This window comes from Papaver somniferum, chromosome 4, assembly GCF_003573695.1.
Source record: "Papaver somniferum cultivar HN1 chromosome 4, ASM357369v1, whole genome shotgun sequence".
Taxonomy (NCBI): Eukaryota; Viridiplantae; Streptophyta; class Magnoliopsida; order Ranunculales; family Papaveraceae; genus Papaver; species Papaver somniferum.
In genome coordinates, this window is record NC_039361.1 from 70,584,534 (window position 1) to 70,607,970 (window position 23,437).

A 23,437-nucleotide genomic window follows, 5' to 3' on the forward strand; every position below is an offset into this window, starting at 1 on the left:
TTGTGGAGCATCTAGAGTGCAGAAGAGGTTGAACCTGTGAAGAGCTCTAAGGATGTTAGTACAAGCTAACAACTGAAAAGGACTCCCGTTATTTACTGCCACATCGCTCCAGCTCTTTGGATCACTTCATCTTCAGTTTCACCGTTAATCTTATTTCGATTAACTTGCATCACCATATCAATAAATTGGTGGACGGCATGAGAAATTGTTTGAGTCCATTAACGTCACGATCCCTCAGGTATCCCATTTCTGCAGCGAACATTACAAAAACTTGTTGCCAGAAAGTCGTTTGCGTAAAATTCGCAACAACGTGGATACCATTTCTTGTTTGAGAAACATAAGTTGTGCAAATTGCTAAATCTTCTTCCAGAGAAAACCTAGGACCATGAACTCTGACAGCCATTTTTTGAGATTGAATGATGAAGATTGAAGTAAAATTATGAAGAATTTGTAGGTGTAGATTGTGGAAAAGTGATTTTGGAGTTGAATCAACTCAATTTATAGGGAGGGGATTCATAGTCGTTGGATGGACTAGCCGTTGTCAGTATGAACCGGATGGCTCTGTGTGACATGACTCTCGGATCTGTAAGAACCGAGCCTCAGCTCAATATCCACCGATCGAACTTGATGGAACCGCTCGTCCCAAATTGAGTCGATCGACTCAATCAGAGATGCGATGAACAAACCCTTGTATCTGGAATTTGCTCGTCCGTTTTAATGATTTGTCAGCCTCACTATAGATGTATAATGGGCAAACCTGGATGTTGTGCCCATTGGAGTTGCTATAGCAAAATAACAATAAAGTTCATTTTTGCGGATACTCTAAATCTAAAAGCATCAATCAAGTGTGAGCTTGTAATATGGTAGTACGATAGTATCCAACGGTACATTAATCGCGTGTCAGAAAATAAACAACTAAGATCTTAATATAACATCGTTCGCAGCAGTCAACAAATGTTGCTAAAACAACCTCATCATTTCTCCATATGTATCGTCTCTCCGTGAGAGAAAAGAAGAAGCTGGTCGGTCTAACTGCAGGTTCTCTCTGATGTCTTTCCCCTTCCTCCTATTCTACTGATTACATTGCAAGAAATTCAATCACAAAACCCTAATTCACTCTACAATGAATCCTCCTCCTCAAAATCAATTTCAAATGCCAACTATTTATCCCCATTATTACCCTCCTCCTCCTCATCAAGACCCACTTACTCAAATCCCTAATCCTAATTATACAAACCCCTCTTCATCATCATCGCAATTACCAGTATATGCATCTTCTATACAACCACCTGGAGTTGAATCATCTAATTTTATAAATACATATCAACTTCCACCTCCTTCACGTTCTTGTTATGAAGCTGCTCAAGCTGCTGCTGCTGCAGCTTATCAACAACAAATCCAGGAGTGGCAAGCAGCTCATTTTCATCACAAACCAGATGCTGCTGCTGTTTCCCTGACTACGACTGCGGTAGAATTTTTTCTATTCATTTTTATTTTTGGAAATTTGAGCTCTTTTTTTTTTGCATAGAAAGTTGTATTTAGCTAAAATGTGCTAATTTGGGTGCAAAATATGTGAATCTAGTTATATAATAGGAGTAGTTTTTAGAATTGAAGATTTTATGTTTAGGGTATGTACTTGATTAGTAAATGGACCGTGTTTTATGTGGACTTCCTTTATGAGTGATTCTTGTGGTAGTTCTTCCATTTTTGTCCATTATGATGTTATGGATTGAGCCAGTTTTGGAGTGTGTCCGTTCAAGGAGATGGTTTTCTTCGTTTTCTCCTGTGTACCACTCAATGACCAATTGTTGTTTGTGCAAATTTCATATAACAATGGTTTTTTTCTTATTCATTCTCGTGCTTAATTACATACTGAAGTGGAAATGTGTCTATTCAGATTTAGTATAAGGTTATTGTCATGGGGAGAAGGGTCCCAAATTCTTCAAAGGCTTCTAGTCTCCCTGCTTTTCCTGTCGTAAGAGTGTATAAGTGGTTTTGGAGAATATAGCATGTCAGAATGGTTGACCTATAAAATAACCAGCTACACCTTGTCTTGCATAAATTTGGTTGTGTGTTGATAGATTTTTATTTTATCCACATTTCAACCACAATAATTTCACACCTAAATGTTCTCTTGGGTGCTTGCTCTCTTTTTTTTTTAGCTTACCTGAATCCTAGAACAGGAGAGATTTTTCATCTAAGTCCAAGCATAGAAATGTGGTGGTTTCTCCATCACTATAATGATCTCCCAGAACTCCAACTGCCTTCACTTAGAAAATGATAGAAAAAGAAGTTATTCTAATGAAAGTACTGTTTGTGATGGGGCATGACTATGATAAGGCCGTGTTGATCCTTCTGTAGAGAAATGGCCTGTGAATGTAGGATCACTGTGGTAAACCTGTGCCATTCTCATAAAAATCCTTGTGAAGGTAGAGTTTCACTATAGTAAAACCGTGTTGATCCTTCTGTAGAGAAATGGCCTGTGAATGTAGGATCACTGTGGTAAACCTGTGCCATTCTCATAAAAATCCTTGTGAAGGTAGAGTTTCACTATAGTAAAACCGTGTTGTTCTCCTACAAACTGACTGAAGCATACATGCTGTGGGTGCACGTTCTCAGCCTATAAAACTCTACCCCTGGTTCCTTTCCTTCTGTTGTTAATCCTACTCTGCCATCATTTATGGCAAGTAATGTGGCGAGTCTGGTGACTGAGAGCAGTTGTTGGATTTTCTCATGTTCTTTATATTATATGCTGTAAAGAAACCATAGTATCAGCATAGCTTTAGTATTCATTTTGTTATTCACGATTATTTTGCACTTTAAATGTTGTTCTTGCTCCTGCAACAAATCCCACATCAATGAACAAGTTGTAAATATATGAACTGTATCTTAATGCCTTTAAGTTTTAGGTAGGACTTGTTTATATATTTCTCAAGATCAAATTCATTACGATATTCCTTGCAGGCTACATCGATGGGTACATCAGTGCCAGCAGTTGCTCCAACTCTTAACACGTCCGCTCAATGGACCTACCCGGCGGTTCAACCTTGTGTGAACGGTACTGCTCTTAACAAGGGGTTAAAGAAAAACAAGGTCGTACAATCTGCATACTGTGAAGTCTGCAAGATTGATTGTACCAGCAGGGATACACTTGCAAACCACAGATCAGGAAAGAAACACAAGAAAAAACTGGAGAAAATCAAAGAAGCTAAGCGAATTGCAGTTCAACCTCCCGAGGTTATTGTCCCCCCTCCAATCGTTCCTTCACCAACACCTATTCAAGTTATTGTCCCCCCTCCCGTTGTTCCTTCACCAGCACCTCCTCCTCCAAATGTGGTCACGGCTCCCACTGTTGGTCCACAAGAGAAGCCATCAAAAAACAAGAAAGCAGCATTGTCATCAAAAGAGAGCTGGGACACCAAAAGAAGGAAGCTTTTGGAAGGTGGTACAGCAGTTGAAGCTGTTAGGATTTGCAAGTTATGCAATGTTGTATGTAATAGTCAAACTGTTTTCCATTATCATCTTGCTGGGCAGAAACATGCTACCATGGTTAAGAAACTTACAGCAGCAGGAACAATTGCAACTTAAAGTAGGATTAATAATATTTATCTTCTTATCTTTATCTTCTTATCTAGTAGTGTATTATACGTCCATAATGTCATTTCAGTGTAAACTTTCTGGTGATACCATGGAAACAGAAACCGAAGATTTTACCTTGCGGTTCTGTTGCAAAATAATCAATGTATCTACTCTTAACAGCCAATTTAGGGAAGAAAATAAGCAGTCATGTTCCTCATAATTATATAGGTTAAGAAGATAAAGTAGCCGTCGGCGACGGTGAATTGTCTAGCCGCAGTAGCTCAGTCGTTGGAGGTTATCACTTTGCCAGCCGGAAAATGTCTTCACAGAGTGCCCAAACATTTCTACTAAACAAACATAGTTATGCAGCCAGCTCATTTGTCACGTGCACATAATCACCTTGGAACAGGATACAATTAAGTGGTGCCCCTCCAGGATTATAAAAACTTTAGATTCAAAACTTTTCTCTGTTTACACAGCTTCCGTCATTTCTGATATGTCGGACCAAACTCTAATCCTTTTATTTCTTGTCTGAATAAATTTTTCAAAAACTAGCGCTGAAATCTGAAGACAAATTCTCTTTGCTCTCCCTGTCTGTCTGTCGAGGTATCAAGAAAGAGATTAAGAATTACATGTATTGAGAAGCAATTTATTCATCCGTAAGTGGGTATTTTTTTCTTTTATTATCTGTTTCAAACACTCAATCCTCAGGTTTTGCCGTATTTTAGCTCAAATTCAAGCAAATTTCTCGTTGTTTTCAATCAAATATTTCATTTTTATGTAATTCTCAATTCTGGGTATCTTATGAAATTGCTATATTTTTTATCTTAGAATTACAAATATATGCCCCAAACCCAAAAAGCTTCCAATAGACATAGTTGGAGATATTGTAAAAGCATTGTAATGAAATCAGCACCAATTGGCCCTTGCTATTGCTAAATTTAATTTGATTATGTTGTTGGCATGTTTGAGCTACTAATCTGTATGTTTTGTATTTTGTTTTGAGTATTATCGGCTAGGATAGTCTCCTATTTGTGCTTTGACTGTTTACAAAAATCGCATAATTTAGCGACCAAGACTGCCGGTTTTGTGATACCTATAGGACCATAGCGGCAGTGGATTGGATTCTCTTAATTTGATGTGAGAGCAAGCAGAAATGTTTATTAGTTGTTCTTCATCCTTACTTTTGTTCTTGCAGATGTCTAGTAACTTCAAAATTGGTCACAATTATTCTTTCAATGCCGATGAACTCTTACATATGGGAGCAACGCGTTCGGAGGTATAAATTTCTCCTTGTCTCTCTCTATTCCCCGTAACAATGCGCACATTTGTAAGAAAGCTCAAAGCAAATTATTTGCTAATTGTGGCCAAAACAAGAAACTGATAGAAACATTACTCTTCTCGGCATCACCTGTCCCTTGCAAAGTCCACTTCTATAAACCTGTTAGTCTTTGATATAGTTCCAGGATTAAAAAGTTCAGGGTTCACAGATAGGTTCTGTTTAATTTTTGATTGATTAGTTTGTACATAATGATGGTATGATGACGGTCTTCAGTTATAATTAGGAATCTGTTAAAGCATTTGTTTTTTCTTTATTCCTTTAAACATTTGTGATCTTATTGTCTTGATAGCAGTTGAGGAAAGAAAGAGACATGCTTAAAGAATCACAGTCCAAGAGCGATGAGGAGATCAAAGTAAGTTTTAGCATTCAGAAGATTTTTTTTTTTTGTTGTTTGTTACTTATATGTATGTGCAATTCTATGAAACTCTTTGAAGATTTTACCAGTTATAAGATTTTTTTTTTGAAGCATACCAGTTATAAGATAAGAGACTGTTGTCTAATATTTCGGAATATCTGCTAGGCAAAGGGAGTTTAATATTTGGGCTGGAATCCTGCGTTTTCACTAGAACAAGTGAAACTGGTTTTGGAGGGCATAAATTGTTCCTCTACAGCAGATGAACTTTGCAAGTATAATCTTGTAGAGGTATAATGTTTTAATTTGGTAGAAAGTATCTCATTTCCAAGATATGTTCAATGCAGAAACTAGAACTGGATTTACAGTCATTATCAGAAGCTCATGCAGCAGATAGGAAACACATTCAGGAGTTGCAAAGAGAACTGAGTAACTGCTCTCAAGAAATAGGTACTTATTCTTGCATGCATTTTTGTTATTTTCACTGTAATTGTTTATAGAAACCCGTGGACCTGCACAACTAGTTGCAGGAATAAACTTTTCGTTGTGTAGCATCAAGTGCATGCATATCTGATATCAAAAATGCAGAATACTAGTATTGGATTTGCAGCAAAAATGTGTTGCCTGAGAATCGAATTCAGTTTCTTGCATATAAAGTTATCCAGCCTTTCTTTACAGCATACCTTCAGGACCAATTAAATTTGAGGAACATAGAAGCAAACTGTTTGGGTGAGCATGTACATAGCCTTGAACTAAAGCTGGTGGAAGGAGGAAAATTACGTCAAAATGTTAGCGAACTGAAGGCGGAGTTATCTAAAGCCAATTCCGATCGTTTTTTCTTGATGCGCGAATTAGAAAACAAGGAAGTTGAACTACAAAATTCTTCCTTATTTATTGAGAAACTGGAGGATACAATATCATCTGTTGCATTGGATTCGGAATGCGAAATTGAGAGCTTAAAGCTAGATATAGCAGCCTTGGAAAATAGTTCCTTTGAGGCTAAAAAGTCTCAGGAACAAGCTGTTCAAGAAAAAGATAGGTTTGAGTTCCTATATCATGATGCCAAAAAGATGATCAAGCGCTTGGAGAGAGAGAATACAGAATTGAGGAAGAATATAAGAGATTCAGAGGAGAATTCAGGAATGTATTCTCAAAAGGTTGGGGAGCACCTAAAAGTCGAGCTTTCAGCATCAGATGTAGTCGGGTATGTTGCATTAACTTCTGATTTACTACTATGAAATGACAATATGTCACCTATGTATTTAGTTCAGTCAAGGAGAAGAACCTCTTTCAGTGTATGATGTAGTTGGTAGGCTTAAAGTCTCCTTCTGGTCGAGCGTTCCTTTTGATAATCTTTGGGGATTCCTTTTGAAAGTTTGTGCATATACATATTGAGACCTGACGTGCATCAAAGTTCAAGAATTTTATCTTGACGTTCTTAATTTATTTCTATAGCACTGCTGAGGAACTTCTTAGCCCACTACTATCAAGATTGGCTGTTGCAGCAGAGTCGGATAAAACATTAAAGGATGACATAGATAAGATGTCCCATCAGATCTTCGAATACGAGCGTCTTGTGAAGCAGCTAAAGGTTTGAGTTGTTTAACCAAATTGTAAATTTTCTTGGGAACAAGTAGTTAAGGAACTTATCGATGGGTGGAGGTTTTGGCCCTCAATTTGATAAAGTTATACACTCAGATTGATTAGATCAAGTTTCAAATGCTGCTAAAATTGAGATGACACCTGGATAACTTGACCTAGCACTTGAAAACTGTCATGAATCAGTATCTAGTTGTCAATCAGTTTGGGTTGGGTGCTTTTCAGTTTGTCTTGATCTCTAGATCTTTTTCTGCGAGTTAATTATGAAGGAGTATTTCTTAGAGTAACATTGTGTACTTTTACTAGGAGGATCTGAGAGAAGAAAAGTCAAAAGCAAAGGATGAAGCAGAGGACCTAACTCAAGAAATGGCAGAATTAAGGTACCAAATCACGAGCATGCTCGAACAAGAGTGCAAACGCCGTGCTTCTGTTGAACAAGTATCCTTACAAAGAATAGCAGAGTTAGAGACACAGGTAATATTATTATTATTTGCTTTTTTCTACTTGAAAATGCAATGTTGTCCAGACATATTTCTTCAATTAACAAACTCTCTTACTCTATGCATTGCCCTCCAGGTTCGGACAGAACAGAGAAAAGCCTCCTTGGCTAACAGGAATTTTCGCGAGGCACAGATCCTAGCTGATACCAGATCCTTGGAGATCCTCCATTTGAAAAATGTCTTAAAGGTAATTTCTCTGAATAGCCACAGTAGATTAGTGCATGACCAGACAGAGTAGCTGTTTTGGAGAACAACTTAAATAGAAAACTGAAAAGCTAAAGATGGTAAAAATGGTCTTCAAAGCTCGAAGAATCACTTTCAGATACTGTATTTCTTAGTTCAATGCATTTGCTTATAAATCATGATTTCTGCAAATATCTTTTTCAGGGAGTACAAGTAAATATACATAGAAATGATATGTGCAGTTGCGGCCAGTGTAAATTAATGGTAAATCTAATCGGAGATTGCTTTGACAAAAAACCTTTAGAAGCTGAACCTTCAAAATCAGTGGGTTCCATCGCGGATGATGAGATAGTATCTGAAGAATTGAGAATAGCATGGAATCCGGAGGAAACTTGAAAGTTAAAAAAACTTCCAACTACTTTGAGTCGTTGACACTTAGTGGTGAGAAAACATGAAATCTCAGCACTTAAAAGGCCTAGATAAATAAAGCTCTCAAGCGGTGATGAAATCCTCGCTTCCTATCAGACGAAATAGGGTCGTTTGTTTTTTTCGTGATGCATCAATTCTGGTGAGGACAGTTTCCAAAACTTGATTGGTGTTAAGTATTTTTAAGGATCAGAAACTTAATCTCCAATTGGCAATTATGTTTAAAAAATATTACACTTCTTTTAAACTCAATTTTCTTTACTAAGTTTATCAAGCCTTGGAAATTCTAAAATGCAGTTCAACCCAGTATTTTGTGCCTCAAGCAGCAAGCATGGAACAATATTTTGTACATAAAACAATGGGCACTTTGTCCGATTAGGACTTGACTAACCTTAATAGAGTTTTAATGATTTAGGGATAGTCATTTCTTATTTCTAATACTTTTTTTTTTAAACTAAAATTAATCATAACATAAAAATGCACATAGTATCCCACTTGCTATACACATTCTAGAAAGGAAAGAAAAGAAAATGATGATGATATTTAATACTAAGACTGGACTGATCATGATACTAAGACACAAATTTTTATTGGTAACAAACCTCTGAGATAGAAGACAAGTAATTTAAATAGATATAACGTAGTGACCACGTACGGCGATTATGATGAGTCAATGATGAGAACGATGTTATAAATGTATGTGTTCTTTTCTTCATCGACAACAAGCTCGATTGTGATGATACCAGCAGCAGCACTGATGGTGATTAATCCTACCTGTTAGAGATGGGATTTGGACCACTTGGGACTTCATGGTCACTTGCTTCAAACTGTTTGGATGAACGCTTTGGATGATTGTCATCATGAGACGTGGGTGTAGATGTAGTTGTAGTTGTAGTTGTAGTTGTCAATGAAGTTGTAGATGGTTGAGATAAAAATCTCCTTGTAATCAGCGCTGAAGGATCCATGGGTATCATCATCTTCGATTCGTCTGTACCCATAACCCATGTTGGATTAGGGTCACAAAGATGAGTAAAGAAGATAAAGCTTATAAAGAATAAGAAAACAAGTAATGTTTTTGAAATGTTCCTTTTGATGATGGTTTGATCATGAGCTGATGAAGAAGAAGAAGAAGAAGAAGAAGATGATGATGATGATATTTTAACTGTTGCCATGCAACCAGGACTACCAGTAATACACCACCCCCCAAGAGCCAACAAGAAATCAATATCCATGAACTAGGTAGAACCACCAAGGGCTGGGGTAGCAAATTTAGAATAAGTAAGAATAAAACAACAAGCTTCAAACAAAAGTAGCTAAACAGAATCGAGAGAAGATAAAGATGGGAAAGAAATAAAGGAAAAAAGAAAAAGAAAGTAAAGGCTAGTTTTGATATTTGAACCACATTCGTTCTTTTTCTTAGTACACTATTTTTTTTTACGACGATTGTCCACTTTCAAAGTGAATATACAATAATTACACCAGCAAGACATACCGGAGCAGTAAAAAAAGAGCATGCTGCATGGATGCCAAAAGCAACAGCGGCGGATTACACCACAATATGTAAATTAGCAGATTCGAGAGGAGTTCAAAACTTCAAATAGTTGTTTTGTTTTTCCTCTAAGCATTGAGTTCAAATAGTGGTTGACATTTAATTTGACAGTAAAATAAAATAACACCAAAAAAAATTGCATTGACATTTGATGCATCAAATGCCAAATATAGGAGTACTAGTCAGTGGACTCAGTACACACCGATCTCCTCGCCTGTATATATGGAAATCAAACAGTCGAATCCACGTGTCTCTGCTCTCTCCCGTCTCTAAGGGGACCCTAAAATCCTATAAAAGGTCTACTGCCGTCAACTATTAAGTCTGGTCTACTTTGGACCGCGGGGTCTTTTTTTTTTTTTTTTTATCAGTAAGGCCGCAGGTTACTTCTCAGATACTTGCTTTCTTTTTTAGTTGTCTAATAGAGGTCGTTGCTTTCAATGTCATATTTCAACGTTTTTTTGTTTCTTTTTACTTTGACCCATTTGTTCGTGCTTTTTCCTTTATGGATATTCTCTTTGCATTTTTATGACATTTCTTTGTGGTTCTAATAGAGATGTTTTGTGGACATTCTTAAAGAATGGTGATCTAAATTCAAAATTTTGGACATACTGCTCTCTTTAATGAAATTATCTTTTTTTTTGGAAGAAAATTTCTATCAAAATGGTTGGATAGATAGTAATGGGTTCCTTCAATCTTTGGATTGCTCGGTACTCTTGTTGGAATTTTGTTATTTCTCTTGGTGGAATACTCGATGTTAATACCTTTTGCTTGTAATTTGAATTTTGATCATGATGTTTTTGGAGTCCATGTAATCTATATTTTATCATGAATGAAATTATATGAGATGTTATCAAAAAAAATAAAAATAATTCCACATGTCTTCTCCAGCTGCAACAAACATATTTCCATGTTTTGACTTCAATGAAGCCGATTCCACACTCATGACATGTCATAGCTCATCAGTAATCCAAAAACGCAATGCAACAAGATAAAACATGTGTACATGATATTTATAAGAGGGAGGATAATAGTTTAGTTTATAAGCACTTTATGTGTGGTCATACATACTAAAAACGTCATTAAAGAAATTGCTATAATTTTAATTAAGAATACAAAGCACAGTTTGGCTAAGTTAGTCTGTGTAAGTGGCGGTCCAAATTTACTTTCCAAGAGATAAATTTATGGATGTGGTGCATTCTTGGTAATGTTCATAAAGAATTGGGAATTAAGGCTCTTCAATTTATATGGAGAGAAGACCGAAAGTTTATTATTCTTTTTATCTGAATAAGAAAAACAAATATTTTGGGAATTTTTTTGTAGGGAGTTAAACTTAAACATTATAAGTATTTTATTGATTGCTCGTAATATCAATAGACATTAATGGCGTAGTGGAAGAAGCAGTGGGTGGGGGAAGTGGGGACGATTCTTAGAAAATGTTGGAGCGGAAACATTAGTGTTGGTCAGGGGCGGATCCAAGCCTAATTGTAGTTATTTTTGGTCTTTTATCATAAAATGGTCTACTAAGAGCGTCCACAATGGACGACCAAAACTAAAAATTTGGTTCTTAAGCCAAACACAGTGGAACAGAGTAAAGACTAAAAAGTGGAGTAAAACCAAATATCAGATTATATTTGGTCTGAAATCCATACCAAAACCATATTTGGTCGAGCGGAAGTTAAAAGTACGTTCGATACCCGGTGCATGTATAAATTACGTTTGAGGTGAGCGGATGTATATTTCCCGTGCGTGTAGTGAGGCGTAGATATAAGTTACGTCTCAATGAGGCGGATGTATAAAATTGTTGATAGGTTTCTAAAACACCTAATTTGATATTTAGTATTTATGTTTTCTTTGCAAGTTTTCACGTAAATTATGTATCTTATGTGTGCTTTCGAGTTATTTAGGTACTTTGGAGTCATTCGGAGCGAAAAAAGAAGAAAACGTCCACTTGAAGCGTTAAGGGAAAAAAGGTCAATTCACATGCGAATGATACTTGGAGCCGACGAAGGTTATGCAACAAAGGAGGTAAAGAATGAACTGTCAGTTCCCCATAACTGACAGCTGAGCAAGAAAGAGAATAGGCTTCTCAGTTCTGCGAAACTGACAGGCCACATACTAACTGTGGCAGCCCTCATCAAAGTGGAAGGTGCCAATATCAAATTCATTTTGTTAACCACACAACAGGTCGAGAAGAATCCATTTCCTTCTCCATTTTCTGTTACTGCTGTTCTTCATGGAAGTGAGGAGATTGAGAGGATTTAGTCACGGATGTGAAATTAAGAAGGAATCACAGATGGAATTTGAGTCTGGAAGTAGTTGTATGGCGAAACTAGGTTTTTGTTGATGAAGAAATTATGTATGAGAAAATGGGTTAGATTCAAGTTTGAAATCAGGAATTAGGGTTTGGTGATGTTTGAAATTGGCAGTTGTAGATGAACTGAGATGAAAATAATTGAAGAATGGGTTGAGTTTCAGAGATTCAAGACGAGTTAATGGAGATGCTGCCATGGATTTGAGTTAAGAGCCGATAGAGATTAAGGGTTTGACTGGATTCAAGTCTACAACATTGGTGGTGTTGCTGAGGTCGACAATCCAGTGAAGGGAGAATCTCTGTTGAAGGATGAGAAATTGTGTTGTTGGTGGTTGTTGCTCAAGATCAAGACCAGGAAACTCTGAACTCAGAGAGAAGGGTTTGAGTCTGAGTTACAAGGTTTGGAGCTGTTGCTGTGAAGGGATAAAGAACATGGAGTTTTGGGTGCTGGTGATGGCAACTGGATGTTAACTGAGATGACTCCGGTGGCATTGGACTGTGAATGGTTTGAGAGCAAAGAATTGACAGTGATGCAGATCGAGAAGTGGAATCAGGAAGAACATGAAGGAAATATGGGTCTTGGTCGTATGTGGCTCTGGTGATGTTGCAACTTAATGAACTGTTTAGATGAATGTCTAGGGCATGTACAAACTACAAGTGCAGTCATGATTCTACAGAGATGGTCTTGAAGAAGTGCAGCTGTAATCGCAAGTAGGAATACAAGGGTTCGCTTATGGAGCTTAGTAAAGTCAGCTGGGAGATGTTGCTGCCATGGATATTTATGAGCTGTAATCAGGAGTTGGTTGTCTGAAATGGTGTTCTTGCGGTTGCAGTTACAAAGTGTTGGCTAGAGTTGCAGGTCAAGAGCTGGACATGGTTCAGCTGGACTGGAGTTATGTTTGAAGTGCAGTGAGTTGCAAGTGAACTAAACAAGGGATTGGAGCTGAACCTGTTTGCGGCAACGATGGCGATTTTGGTTCTGGCAGTAATATCAGTTGAAGAATGGAGATGCAAATGGGTTTGAGGAGTTAAATTGCAGGGAGTTGTGGCTTGTTCTGATTGATTTGGTGCTGATGTTTAAGGTGCAGCTATGGTGCTGTTGAAATGCCGGAATCAGTAGATGTTGCTGCTGTTCAGTTGAGCCGGGAGGAGCTAGAGCTGCAGAATATGGCATTGGTTGTGATCTGAGAGGGAAAGGCTCTTGTGGATGAACTCAGGTAGATGAGGAAATGAACTGGTGCTTGTGAAGATGCAGTGGTGCTTCTACTGGTGATGTGGTGGTGCAGATAAGGAATTGGAGATACTATGGAGTACTGGTGGTGTGATTTCAGTTGAGGAGAAATAGCACAAGCACGAGGTGTTGCTGTTGAAGCCAGATGGGTTGCAGTCAGGTTCAAAATTAGTAGCTGTTATCCGAACTGGTGCAGGGATATTGCAGGTTATGAAGTTGCTACAAGATAGTGGTGTTGTTACTTTGCAGCTGGAATTATGAGTAAACAAGTCAAGTACGAGATGTTAATGGAGCTGTTGAAGTTACAACTGATGCAGTGAAGAATAGAAAGCAAGACAGGGAGATGTAGATAATGGTAATGCTGTCCTGGTGAGATTTTGAGCTGAGCTCGAGTCGATGGAAACGGGACTGTGGTTTACAAAACTGAGGCTGTGTACTGGTGGTGATTGGAGCTACAAAATAAACTTAGATGCATGCTAGGAACTTTGCAGGAAATGGAGTTGGTAGTACTGAGACTGGTAGAATGGCTAGGCAGTGATGGTGTTGTTGCAGTTATGCAATTGCAGAAACAATGGGACTGGAATTGGTTGATGCTGCTAACGATTGTTGTGGATGGAGAGTTATGAGGCAGACAATGGAATGGTGTTGCAGTGGTCTGTCAAATCAAAACCTGAAATGGTAGATGTTTGTTAGGCTTATCTTTAAGGAATGTAAGAACTGCAGGGCTGTTGGAAGTGAAACTGAGCTTGAGATGGAGTGGTGCAGATGGAATTGATATGTCGCAGAATGTGTTGTTCTTGCAGACGAAGATTACAAAGGTTGCTGTTCATTTCATGGATGGAGAAGATGTTGGTGATGGAACTGAACTGTAGGTAGAGTGTGCAGGGGTGACGAATGAATTTTGGTCAGGAAACTACATAAAAACAGCCATAACTCGGCTGGGTTCCGGTTCAGGCGAGTTAACCCGCCGATTCAGGTGAGCTGATGGACTTGTTTTGCCCGGGCTTCACTTGTGGACTCAACCTCACGGCCAAACTTGGTTAAGTTTTGGCAACAGATTGGAGGAGTTTGTGTGCACGGGATTTTTACTACTTGACACCTATAAAAGAGAAAAGTCTTCTCATTGGATCTTTTTTTTTATCTTCTTTTCTACTTTTTGTTCTAGGGTTTAGAAACATGAAAGTTTTTCTTTTTCTTCTTGTGATGAACTCCTTTAACATGAGTATTTAATTTTATCATTGGTTATGGATTAGTTGGATTTCCAAATATGGGTTTTTGTTCAATAAATTAGTTTTGTCTCCATATTATCGTTTATGATTCATTGATGATATTGTTACATGATTTGAATGTTTGTTTGGTTGAGTCTAGAATCAATTGAGTTTGTTTTCATCTCTATTGCTAGATTAGGATTTATTATACGCAAAAATGATAGATTCCTGATTACAAGTAGCATAATTGTGATTATTGCTTACATCCTAGTAATCACAAGTGAGTCATAACCTTTGTTAAATCGGATTAGTGCTTTTACACGTTCGATTGCTTTGATTGGCCTGATTTCATAAAACTTAATGCATCTAGGGAATTAAACTTGATTAGTGCTTTTACACGTTAGGTTGTTCTCTAAGGTAAAATTCATACTCGCATCTTTTAATGTGTTTGTTGATGAAAATAGGAGATATGCGGGATATACTTGCGATCAAGGTATCCTAGGGCTTTTGATAAAAGAGAGATTAAATATCAATTCTAGTTATTGTTAAAAAGCATGTTTGTGAATGAAGATGAATCCTTAACCAATATCTGCTCTATTTGATTTGCTTGTTTATTTCTTTGTTTTGTTTTTATTTTATTTTAGTATATAAAAATCAGAAAACCCCCCATTGGTATTTATAGGAAACTGAAACAATTTGACAACTTTAGTCCTCTCTGTGGGAACGATCCTTTCTTGCCCTTGCTATATTTAATATTTTGAGTAGTGAGAAAGTAATTTATTTTTGACGCATATGGCAGCAATCAGTTATCCTGATGGGACAGATGTATAAAGTGATCGTGATGTATACCTTCGCCAAGCTTGAGAAAAACATTATACGTGCGCTCGACCAAATTTTCTCTTCCACCCTAGCGTAACACCACAGACTACACAAATTTTTTTTAGTTTTTTTGGTTTTTGATCTTTGGTTATGCTCGCGTGATTACAGTTGCTCTAAGTTCATTTTACGCCCTTATGAAACTTGCCAAGAATTTTTACACCTCTTACTCAAAACATAGTTCAGTCCTTGTGGTGGTAGATAAAGTAGTGGATGTGGGTGTTGGTGAGTAATACTAGACAATATTAATTTGTTTCTTTACAACAAGGGCAACATTGTATTATGAAAGACGTAATTAGTTGTTTTTAGTCCGTTCGATAAAGGCAAATATCAAATATGGCATGGATGATATCAATTCATATAAGAAAAAAATGATTATGATTGTGGAATCACCTAAATATTCTGATGTTTTTGATACCAGATCGTATAAATCATGGTTTTCGGGGTTAAAATAAAATTGGTTCCAATGTAAGGAGAATATAACACCAAAGAATATAATGGTTAAATTAATTGAAGACCTAAGCTTGTTCAGTTGAAAATTTAAATTGCGCCCAACAACCTATAAGGGGTGGGTGGCGACGGTGGTGGCAGCGGAGAAGCCAAAAATTGACAGTGAGGGAGCTAATTTATTTATTTTTTAAGAAACATGAAAAAATTGGTGAACTAAATCCTAAAATATAGGTTAGGATAAGTACTATTTATAGGATAAAAGTGAGGATTTATATTTAGATTTTATTTAGTTATTAGAATGTCAAGAGGGGCTAGAGCCATGGCCAGTCAATCCTTGGCTCCCCCATTATGTGGTGGTAGAGAAAGAAATGGTATCAGGCGTCCTAAGTTTGTTCAATTGGAAATTAGAAATACGCCGAACAACCTATAGGGGTGGGCGGCGATGATGGTGGCAGTGGCAAAGCCAGAAATTGGCATTGAGGGAGTTAAAAAAAAGTTAAGATACATGAAAACTTTGATGAACTAAATTCTAAAATATAGGTTGGGATACGTATTATTCATAGGATAAAATTGAGGATTTTTATATTGTTATTAGAATTTTAGGAGGGGCTAGAACCAGGGCCAGTCAACCCTTGGCTCCGTGGTAGAGAAAGAAATGATATCAGGCGGTGTTGTTGTGGTGGTGGGTGTTAGTGAGTAATAGTAGACTATGCAAATTTCGTGATACACAAAACGTGTAACATTACAAAGTATAAAATATGGTTGATCGTTTTAATATTAAAATAAACTAGGTTATAATACATGACAATAGAAAAAATAATAATGGAATCGATTGTCACCATATTGAATAACTACAGACGAATGCACGAATCAAAATCAAAACATATGAGATTATTTATCATCGAGTCGTGCCGTTACGACACGGGTTATGCTCTAGTCACATATAAAGTAAATAATGATAGAGGATAGGTTTAACCAAAATTTAATACATAATGCATTACCAACTTGGAAAATAAAATAAAAAATAGGTCATTACGTCGAAGATATTGAATATCATTATATTTTTTGCAACAATCTCTATGAATCTCTAAAATACCTTTTCTTTGAATGTCCCTATGCCAAATCTATATGGATGTTACCTCTTATTGTAAGCTTGAATATTAATCTGAGTACAGATTCTCCTTTTATGGAAATCTATTCTAACTGGATTACAAGTATAAGTGATAACAGAGTCATTGAGGTTGTGGCCACAAAATGTTGGTTTATTTGGAAGGAAAAATGTGTGAGAATCTTCCAAAATAAATCAAACACTATCCTTCAAATTTCTCTTGCAATACATGCATTTAAATTTCTGGTGCCCCTTGAATGATTCAGATGGCTATGTTGTTGGAATAACTTCTGCCCATATAATAAACAACACAGATAACTCTAATTCTATCTCTAACCAATTGCAAACATAATTTAAATTAAAATTTGATGCATCTTGGATAGATTAGTTTGCAAATGCAGGACATGGACTATTTTTTCGTAATGATACATATTTAGCTATCACAGCTCGATCTGGGACCTTCATTGCAACCGAACCTGAACATGCAAAAGCTCTAACTCTGCTAGAAGCAGCAAGGTGTGCAAAATACATGAACCTTCACGATTTCTGGATTGAAAGGGACCGTCAAAGAATTATAGATTTTTCCTAGGGAAGAAACAATATAATGCAATGAAGGAATCAATCCATGATCAGTGAAGCTTTAAAGATCCTGAAAACATGTGTTAATATTTTTGGTTTGTTATTTAGTCATATGAAGGGTAACCAGGTAATAGATACACTGGCAAAGGGAGTAGGGAAACACAACTTTCACAAACAACAATGGAATGCTATGCCACGCTATATTCTTTCTGCACTTTATTTAGATTGATAAACTTACTTTTAAATGATGTTTAATTTTCAATATCTGAGGAACATAGTATGTTGGTGGAATCCCATATTTCAAATCTATTAACTGAATTAGGGGAAACCAATATCTAATTTTCAAAATCAGAATAAAAATACAATTATAAAGATTTAAGTCGTTAACATACATTAGGTGCTTCTTTAGGACCCGTATGTATAATCGTTCTAAAATGTCATAATATATGTCCGTTAATTGTTGTTAAAGAAGCACCTAAAGTTTATTATGAGCATATGGGACTATTTCACAAGTCAGGAGAGATACATAACGTTTTTTAATGCATGTACATTGATTTTTCAATTGACACGTCCTTTGGGAAAGATTATGTATGGTCATATGTTTCTCAGACTTGGTATACATATCCATTTACTCTTGATATTCTTTTTATACAATGAGCGAAGGACCAAAAATCAGTTGATTTATAATGTCGACACCACATTCATTCGTGAGTTTGGTGAAGCCATGTCAACGATACTTTATAATCACTATCCACATCAATATTACATGTCACGGAACATCAATGACCAAATATTATCGTAATGGAAATCTATAGGCATATTTTTACCGCATGACATCAAAAGTCATGTTTGGTAAAAGAAATCATTAGGTACCTTTTCTCCACACACACACATATATATGTATGTATGAGCCATAAGGTATGATAAGTATGTTATATGTCATTTGGTTTCTCTTCTAAAGTAACAACCTATTCTCTCGCAAGAATTACAACCATCCCCACAAAGAAAAAAATAAATACGACTAACACATTGATCGAATTGTTTTCTTGGTTTGAAATATTTAATCATGCGAAATCAAAATTAAGTTCTCGTCTTTGTTAGAAAAAATTTATTGAATTTTTTGTCATTTGCAAGTTTACAAAATTATAATTCATCATCATATCTACAACTTTCGTTTGTATGAAAAAATAAAATTCCATATCGGCTTTAAGTCAATTCAAAGAACCATGTCAATTGCATTTCTAACTCTCTGATTACTAGTGTTCTCTACTTAGCTCCCAACATCCCCTCTTCTGATGGTTCAAAACGAAATGTAAAATGATACATTGATAATCAAAACTTTACCATATTCTTGCCTTTATAATTTTCAAAACAACTTCCTGTAAATCTCAATTAATACATACATAGTGTTTTGCATATATTATTGTCCGAAAAAAGTAATATACATTAAAGCACGCTAGGTTGAACCTACAAGTATTCATATGTCAAGTTTATTATTAATGTTAGATGACCAAACATATAGATTGATTGATTGTCTACTAACGCCGGTCTCGGACTAGGATTAGATTTAGATAGTTGAGTATTATAAATTACCGAATACCTTTGAAGATTGAATGTTGAAGAAAAAAGAAGACATCTGCGAGAACTTCGTCAACAAAGTTATGTGAAGACTGTCTATCCTATTTACTCATTATTTCAACCATTATATCTTCTGAGACAATATCATATGGATTTAGTTTATGTGATGTATTAAAAAGAAGAAGTTTTGAGTTTAAGCTAGTACTTGATTAATCTCGAAACCCGAACTGAAGCATTGGATATTCATAAGACTTATCGATTTTGAGGTTGAGAATAATTTTTATTGTTCAATAAAAGTTGTCTGAGAAAGAAGATCCTAAAAATATTAGATTGCATATTTCTTCATGAATGTAATAATTTGATATTGCTGAACTCTAAGGAGCATAAGAGTTCGCGAACTGATTTTCCTTGTTCGCGACCTATGCGAATGTTCCTGAAACTTTTGAAATTTTCTCGTATGTTCATAAACTAAATTTTTAGTTCCAGGAATATTACTTTTAGATATGTTCTTGGAGCTCCAAAACATCCCGAGTTCGTGAACTTGTTAGTTTTGGGGTGCTACAAAACTCCGACATTATTTGATGGTTCATGGACCATATTTGTTAATTTGTGAGCTAACTTCTGCACGGTCCTTAGTCGAAAAATACGCAATTTATATTCTTTTTTGTATTACAAGGAAAACCTCTCAAATGGTTACATGGATTCCATTCTTTGGAATCAATCTATATTGAGAAGTTAAAATTTTCTTGGGATCAACGTAATTCGAAACATAGAAACCAGTTCACGAACTTGCTTTGGATGCAAGTAGTTATTGCTTGAATTTTAAGCAACCTAGCATGTTTTATTATTATAAACAGAGAACTTTATGCAATTAAGAAATTTAACCTTGCATGTCGTGCACTAGTTTCTGTCAGAGTCGTCCTTTAAAGACCTAAGTTCTCCAATAAACATAATTAAGTTTTGACTCTAGAAACTTCACTTGGGATTAGTGAAGATCGGTCAGACTATCGTTCAATGAATAGATATTTATATCCAAAATCTTATCTTGATCATCGTAGTTCTCGTCTATTTTAAAGGTATGTCTCTTCTGTTATGCAGTAATTCAAAAATTATTAATTGAGGATTAAGATTGATAGAAACTGTTAGAGCATCGCTCGGTCGAACTCGCATGCGTTGCTCTCAAGCATGTTTGTCAATGTTAGTGGTCAAAACTATAAGTCTTGTTTTCTAGTCTATTTATGGCTAAGTCTCGGACTAGTATAGAAAGTGTTGTTGAGATCAAGACTCCATGGCGATCATCATACAAAGACGAAGAACTACTCAAGGAACTTGTGGAACTTCATCGACTAAAAGGTATGTGGAGACTTGAACTTATCTATCACTCAAAAGTCTATCTACTCTATATCCTATCTTTAGACAAAAGTCGTATTGCTTTATAGACTTTGATTATACACATTTGCTATTTCGAGCCGAGTTTATCTTGCTTTATCTATTTATCGAAATATGTGTTCGTAAGCTTTCGCTTTGGCCAAGTTCATCTTTACTAGTTACGAAAGTCATATTAGTTTCAATTACTTGAAAATGGCTTTGACGAAAAATGGTTTGTGAATAACAACTATGTAACGTCCTCTAAGATGTTTCAATGATTGAAATGAGAGTTTAGAATATATAACCATTATTGTATATAAACATTGTGTGATAACTCATACGTGTGTAAGTCCTTATTCCTTGAACCAAATTATGCGTACTTTGCTGCTCAGGAAAACCAGAACTAAAGTCCGCGTACCAGTAAGCGCACCATCGGAAGTTCACGTCCCGTGAAAATTTACTGGTATTTGTGAACTGAAAACAAACTTATTCCGGGTACTTAAGTCCGCGTACCAGTCCGCGTACTTAGGTTGGTTATTTTCTAAAAACGATTATTCGTGAACTTAAACTTATATAAACTAAGGAATGCATATTTGCAAACCGTGGATATAGAGTTTATGAATCGATTCGAGTGAATCAAATCATTTTTGCTTCGATTGTGTCTTGTATACTTCTATAAGATCTAAGCAAATTAACAACTCTCTAACTAGTTCATTTGAACTAGTTATGGTAAAGAAGAATATGGTTGATATGAAAGTGCTCATATAGATAACAATTTGGTTAACTACTGTTGAACCAACTAAGTGTACATATTTGGGTACAGTTACACAAACCTAAATAAACGTGCAATTCATTTGTGTGTAACAAGCTAAGTTCGATCTAATGGTTGAAAGATATTAGCTTGAATCTAATCAGGTTTTCATCTAGCGGTGAATATTGAATGCTTTGTTACCAAGGTAACTTAGATTGCAAACCCTGATTTGAAAGTCTATATTAAGGAGAACTCTAGCAACTGGGAAACCTAATCCCCATACCTCCTGTATGATACTAGTTGTATAATCTAGACTCGATTCTCTTTTAACCTTAAGTTTATTCTCTAGACCCTGTAGGTTAACGACTTGAATACTTCATTGGGATTGTGAAGCCAGACCCAACTATTTTCTTTGTAGTTGCGCGATCTAATTTTGTTGTTTCTATCGTACTAAGTACAATCGTAAGATTGACTTGAGATTGATTTCTCTGATAGGAAAGATTAAAAGAAGTCACAAACATCTTCGTCTCATCGTCTGTGATTCCGCAATATCTTCTTTCGCTAGTCGATTAAGATTATTGTGAGGTGATTGAAAATTCTAGGTTGTTCTTCGGGAATATAAGTCCGGGTTATCAATTGGTTCCTGTTCAATTTGATTTATCAAAAGACGGAACAAAAACTCGTAGGTATTTCTGTCGGAGACAAATTTATCTATTACCGTATACTTTTCTGTGTGATACAGATTTGTTTATTAAAGTATTCGACTGTGGGTCGTAGCAACTCTTAGTTGTGGGTGAGATCATCTAAGGGAATCAAGTGCGTAGTATCCTGCTGGGATTAGAGATGTAAGGAGCGCAACTGTACCTTGGATCAGTGTGAGATTGATTGGGGTTCAACTACAGTCCACACCGAAGTTAGTTTGCAGTAGGCTAGAGTCTGTAGCGGCTTAATACAATGTGTGTTAAATCTGGACTAGGTTCCGGGGTTTTTGTGCATTTGCAATTTTCTCATTAAAAAAACTTCTGGTGTCTGTGTTATTTCTTTTCCGCATTATATTTTGTTATATAATTAAAATATCACAGGTTGTGCGTTGAATCGATCAATTGGTAAATCCAACCTTTGGTTGTTGATTGAAATTGATTGATCCTTGAACATTGGTCTTTGGTACCGTTCAAGTGTTTTCTCTTGTATTCAATTAGACTCGCATATTTCTATTTGCTTGAGTAAGTATTGAATCGAGAAAGAGAGATATAACTCTTCGATATACTTTTATTAAGATTGAGTCTGATTGTCTAGTTGATTCTCTTAAAAGTATATTGGAGTTAGTCCATACATATTGCTAAGAGAAATATTGGGTGTGGTTGTTGTACCCCCGTTTTTTCAGAAACTACAAAAAAGTTCTTCGTCTCTGTTTTTTTAGTTCCACAAGATTAACATCTAAACTCGATTTAGATTGATCTTATGACATAAAATCAATTATTGCATCTCTATAAATTTTTAATAGAATATGTTATCCTAATTGTTGAGGTTTGCTTGATATCTTTTTTACTTGGAGATCCTTTAAAGAAAATAATTTTTCATTACCTTGATTAAAAGATATTTGAAGAAAATCAAATAAGTGTCATGTTAGAGGCAGGGTAGCATTAGTCTTCACGAAGGGCTGTGGAGAAACCCCTAGGCTTGTAAAGGACGTCATCTAAGAGAATCAAGTGCTTATGGTCTTGCGAGATCCAGGAGACCTAACAAGGAAAAATGAAGTTGAGTTTCTAAAAGGATTGATTTGGTCTCAATTAAATTCAAACTCAAAGTCTGATAGTAAGCTAGTGTTTTGTAATGGCTTAATACAATGTGGTGTTTAAACTGGACGAGGTCCCAGAGTTTTACTGCTATATTACATGTTTCCTCATTAATATAATTTTTGGTGTATAGTATTATTTATTTTATGCATTATATTGTTGTATATGTATGATTGAAATATCACAAGTAGTACGTTAATCAACCTAGATAGTTTTAGTTTGGTAGTAAAGATCTTACAAGACTTGTTCTTGTTGAATACTGATCTTGGAATATTGATCATACAAGACTTTTTCTTGATTGAATTCAGGTCTTGAAGGTTCAAGTACATTCTAGGTTGGCCTTGAACATTTGTATCATAATTAATCAACTAAAGGATTACTTGTTTTACAATCTTGAATACTGATTTTGTTTCGGAATGTTTAGATTGTACAAGGATTGTTCATACAGGTTCACAAATAAAAAATTTAGTGATGCACTAGTTGTCTGAGTCGTCCTCTAAAGACCTAGGTTTCTTCGAGAAACATAATTATGTTACGACTTTGAAAACTTCACTTGGGATTTATGAAGCTCGGTGATCAGACTATCTTTTACCTGATGGACCATTTTTATCAGGAATCTTATCTTGATCATCGTATAGTTATTGTCTATTC

At 35.9% G+C, this 23,437-nt stretch overlaps 2 protein-coding genes across 3 annotated transcripts; both read left to right on the forward strand.

Moving 5' to 3' along the window:
• Positions 1–969: 969 nt before the first annotated feature.
• On the forward strand, positions 970–3,616 carry LOC113275841 (zinc finger protein 385A-like). The gene is made up of 2 exons (XM_026525404.1): positions 970–1,468; positions 2,965–3,616. The coding sequence occupies exons 1-2, from the start codon at positions 1,124–1,126 to the stop codon at positions 3,586–3,588; spliced, it is 969 nt and encodes a 322-aa protein (XP_026381189.1). The 5' UTR covers positions 970–1,123; the 3' UTR covers positions 3,589–3,616.
• A 447-nt stretch (positions 3,617–4,063) lies between these two features.
• Positions 4,064–8,273, forward strand: LOC113275842 (hyaluronan mediated motility receptor-like). Of its 2 annotated transcripts, none has more exons than XM_026525406.1 (9): positions 4,064–4,238; positions 4,778–4,858; positions 5,211–5,273; positions 5,621–5,723; positions 5,952–6,477; positions 6,729–6,864; positions 7,179–7,346; positions 7,449–7,559; positions 7,760–8,273. In XM_026525406.1, the coding sequence occupies exons 2-9, from the start codon at positions 4,778–4,780 to the stop codon at positions 7,949–7,951; spliced, it is 1,380 nt and encodes a 459-aa protein (XP_026381191.1). In that variant the 5' UTR covers positions 4,064–4,238; the 3' UTR covers positions 7,952–8,273. The 2 variants fall into 2 exon arrangements, with proteins under 2 accessions (XP_026381191.1, XP_026381192.1); XM_026525407.1 differs by having other exon boundaries at positions 5,214–5,273.
• Positions 8,274–23,437: the final 15,164 nt, after the last annotated feature.

Bases quoted from the DNA above. Each gene is read 5' to 3' on its own strand.
- LOC113275841 (XM_026525404.1), top strand. From the start codon at position 1,124: ATGAATCCTCCTCCTCAAAATCAATTTCAAATGCCAACTATTTATCCC. The intron at 1,469-2,964 runs GTAGAATTTTTT...TATTCCTTGCAG, and splicing joins TTTCCCTGACTACGACTGCG to GCTACATCGATGGGTACATC.
- LOC113275842 (XM_026525406.1), top strand. From the start codon at position 4,778: ATGTCTAGTAACTTCAAAATTGGTCACAATTATTCTTTCAATGCCGAT. The intron at 5,274-5,620 runs GTAAGTTTTAGC...TGTTCAATGCAG, and splicing joins AGAGCGATGAGGAGATCAAA to AAACTAGAACTGGATTTACA. The intron at 7,347-7,448 runs GTAATATTATTA...ATTGCCCTCCAG, and splicing joins TAGCAGAGTTAGAGACACAG to GTTCGGACAGAACAGAGAAA.